We start from the raw sequence: 3,649 nt of genomic DNA, 5'->3' as shown, positions 1-3,649 counted from the left end.
CTGCCTTTCAGGAGCTCACAGATTCCTGGAAAAGGCAGATTAGTAAACTAATAAGTATAACAGAATGTTGTAAGAAGTAGAGTTGTGTCTTAAAGGATAAGTAAAAGGATCAAGGTGGTAAAGAACTCTTGGAGCAGGAGAAAAGCACACACAAAGGCACAGAGGAGTGGAGTAATCTAAGTCCCGGGGAAGATATGAGGAAGACAATCTAGCCTTGGTGACAAGTACAGGTGTGGGACTGGAGGGGAAACACTACAAGGGAATGATGCACACAGAAAACTGCTGAACTATGTCCTCAGGGCTATGGGGAACCACTGAAGGATCTGGGCCGGGGAGTACCATGGTCCTTTTCACAAAATACAGTATCAGTCTTGCTGCCATGATGAAAGGATTGTTGGGTGAAAGATAGATGAGAAGATGGATTAGTTATCACCACCCAGACTGACATTTATTCCTTTGGCAAGCATGTGCTTCATATGCTCCACAGGTTAGACTGCACACTAACAGAAAGTTAATTCTTCTGACTTAGGACCCTGCAAACCTCCCAGATACTCAGTGTATGGGTAGTGTGACAAATGAGCTGGTCATGGGTGTAAAAACGTTACAGATCATAATGAAAAAACTGTCAACTTACCAATTTCCCAGTCACACTCTGTCCACCTTCATTCAGCCAGAACCCAGGAACCATGGCTGAGAAATAAGGGCCCCAGACGCCTGGTACGAAAATCGGGTCTTTGCTGATCTGGAAAGAAAGAGACAAGGCATGTGAAAATATTGACCTTTAGGGCTAGAAGGAGCCTTCTCATCCTCCTGTCTAGTGATTACATGACTATGGCATTTCGCTTATTATTAAACAGCTTTCATGGGAGGGAAGTCACTCCCTCTAAAGGAAGGGCATGGTTTCATCTGTGGAAACCTTTCTGATAAATCCACCTAGATGCCAGGATAGCAAAAGAGATCAGTGTGAGAAGAAAAGAATGAAAACTTCCCTTACTGGCTCCCTCTCCATGGCAGACTGATTGTGAACATGCTGCCCATTTCCCACCCACCCATGTATCCACCCCCTTTGCAAAGTGGCCTTGCAGCTTCTCTCATCGAGAGGTGGGGTCCCCACCTCTTGAACCTGGGCCAGCCTGGCCATTTATGGCCAACAGTATGAGGTAGAGGGGACACTGTGCCAGTTTTCCAGGCCTCACCCTCAAGAGGCCTGTGTGTTTCTCTGCTCCTCCTTTGGCTCCTCTACCTCTGCCATGAGAGCATGCCCAGGCTTGCCTACTGGATGGAAAGTCATGAACAGAGCTGCGTCAGCCCAGCCGTTGCAGGTGACATTTCACATATACGAGAGCAAAAACAAGATCAGCAAACCCTCCTAGTCAACCAGCCGCTAACAAGCCCAGATCACCGGAACTGCCCTGAGGGACGTGTGAACAAAAACACGTCCTATTGTACGTCACTAAGATGCTGTGTTTGTTTGTTACCTAGCATTTTTGTGGTAATACATAACTGATACATTCCCTTCCTTCTACCAGCACTAATCACCCCACAGCATGCCATCTCCCTCTGTTGGGTCCTCGGGACACAGAGATAAATTAGAGTTCTTATTTTCAAGAAACTGCCTATCTAGAGGGAGCTCCACAAGGAAACAAACAAACAAAACACAGTGTGGCCCAGCCAGGGTGGCTCAGTCGTTGAGCGTCGACTTATGAACCAGGAGGTTACGGTTCAGCTCCCTGTCAGGGCACATGCCTGGGTTGTGGGCTTGATCCCTAGTAGGAGGTGTGCAAGAGGCAGCCAATCAATGATTCTCTCTCATCATTGATGTTTCTATCTCTCTCTCTGAAATCAATAAAAACATATTTTAAACATACACACACACACACAAATACAGTGTGGTCCACAGGATGATAGAGAAAAACAGAAAATATGGAGGGGCACCGGGAGTGAGGAAGGAGTTGGTCCAGAGGTGGCTTCTTAGAAAATGGACATGAGCTTAGACTAAGAGGATTTCGCCAGTTGAGGTGAAATAGTAAGACTTCGTAGAAGATTGTGGTTCTGCTGCTCAGAAAAGTCAGCAGGAGGCTCTGCCTGGCTCTGTCCAGGCAGCAAGATCTGAGTGGACTCCTATTTGTGCTCAGACATTTGGAGTCACATACCTCTCATCAGACATCCTGGGTAAAGCAAGGCAGCAGAGACACAGCAGTATGCGTCCCACAGCACTTCCCAACACTCTCAGGCCCTGCGCTTGTGGAGGAACTGAGTACAGCTTGTTTTGAGGGAGAAAAAGAAAGCACATTTGTATATTTATGAGTGCTTTAATCCTCTGCAATCAACCTAAGTATTTAAAAATATTTTTGTGAAAGCTGTTTGCATGCTGATGGCTATCTTGGTCTCGAGGCTGCTCTCTTACCCGAATGAAGTGAGTTCATTCTGCTCTGCTGATGACAGGTGTCTGTACAGGACACTGGCTTCCCACTAATAACGGTGCTGTTGGCAACAACAGCAGCTAAGATTGAGTGGGTACTGACTGGAGGCCTTATTTTAAGGACATTACAGGAATGAAGTCACTTAATCCTCATAAAAATCCTAAGGGAAGATTCTATCATTATTCCTATTTTACAGGTGTGTAAAACTGAGGCAGAGAGTTAAATAAGATGCCCAAAGTGATAAAAATACAAAGCAGGCAGGCATCACACTCTACAGGTTCTAGATATGGCTCTGCCAAAATATGGTCATGATTTTAGGTTGCCACTTGAATCCTTCATTTGCCTTTCAAGGGCAGAAAGCAGGAGCTATTAGAACCAACAGGGACTCACTCAACTGAAAGGAACCTGGCCTTAAACACAAGTAGGTCAGGGAATCTTCATTTCCAAAAACCTTTGATAGGTTTTCCCTGATAGATTTGTGAAGAATCAAGGAGAGAGCATGATTAAGTCAAAGTCCTATCTTGACTCTATTCCCAATTGTCATTCTAGCCAGTTCTAATTTCTCTTTTTTTATGAGGATTAAGTGATTTAATTCCTGTACCATGCTTATAGGGGATCTCACACAGGCAATCTTTCTGGGCCTCAGTTCCCTCATTTCCAAATGGTAGGAATGATATGAATGTTGGAGAATTTTTATAAAGATTAAATAAGCTATCACATATAAATAGCGTATTGTTTGTGTTAAATACCAAGTAAACCTTAGTTCTCCTTGAAATGTGGTGTGTGTGATGGACTAGTCAGGTGACTGGGTTGAATAATCATATCCTTGCAACCATGCAAGGAGGTCTCTAGATTCTTTCTTGGTTTACTGAGTCAATAGTCTTGATAATGAGGTGCCGGGGTCCAACCCCAGCAGGTCCAGGGGTCCCCAAAGGTGTAGACGGAGTCGGCGAAGAAGGAATGACACGGAGACAGCGTTCAGTTGATCAGCAGCCTTGCCAGGATCTCTAGCCACAATCTCCAGCCAAGTTCTGTGTCCATGTTCTCTTGCTAGGTTCTCCAGCCAGGTTCGGTCGCCAGGTTCTGTAGCCGGGTTCTTCAGCCAGGTTCTGTCTAGGTTCTCCAACCAAGTTCTGTAGCCAGGTTCTGTCCAGGATCTTTTGCCATGTTCTCTCCAGCGAAGTTCTTCTGTCTCTAGGTTCTGTGTAGGTTCTGTCTTCTAAGTT

General features: G+C 45.4%; 1 protein-coding gene across 6 annotated transcripts in view; it reads right to left on the bottom strand.

Annotated features, from left to right (window-relative positions):
- FGGY (FGGY carbohydrate kinase domain containing) overlaps positions 1 to 3,649 on the bottom strand; it is a 408,675-nt gene that overhangs the window by 123,799 nt on the left and 281,227 nt on the right. For all 6 annotated transcript variants that reach the window (XM_006768373.2, XM_015566976.1, XM_006768371.2 and 3 more), the window contains one exon: positions 635 to 742. In XM_006768373.2, coding sequence (XP_006768436.1) covers positions 635 to 742 — 108 coding nt within the window. The remainder of the gene's footprint in view (positions 1 to 634; positions 743 to 3,649) is intronic.

The sequence above is a fragment of the Myotis davidii genome, unplaced genomic scaffold, assembly GCF_000327345.1.
Source record: "Myotis davidii unplaced genomic scaffold, ASM32734v1 scaffold79, whole genome shotgun sequence".
Classification (NCBI taxonomy): Eukaryota; Metazoa; Chordata; class Mammalia; order Chiroptera; family Vespertilionidae; genus Myotis; species Myotis davidii.
Note: the sequence above shows the minus strand (reverse complement) of the source record. Positions and strands in the feature narration are given on the sequence as shown.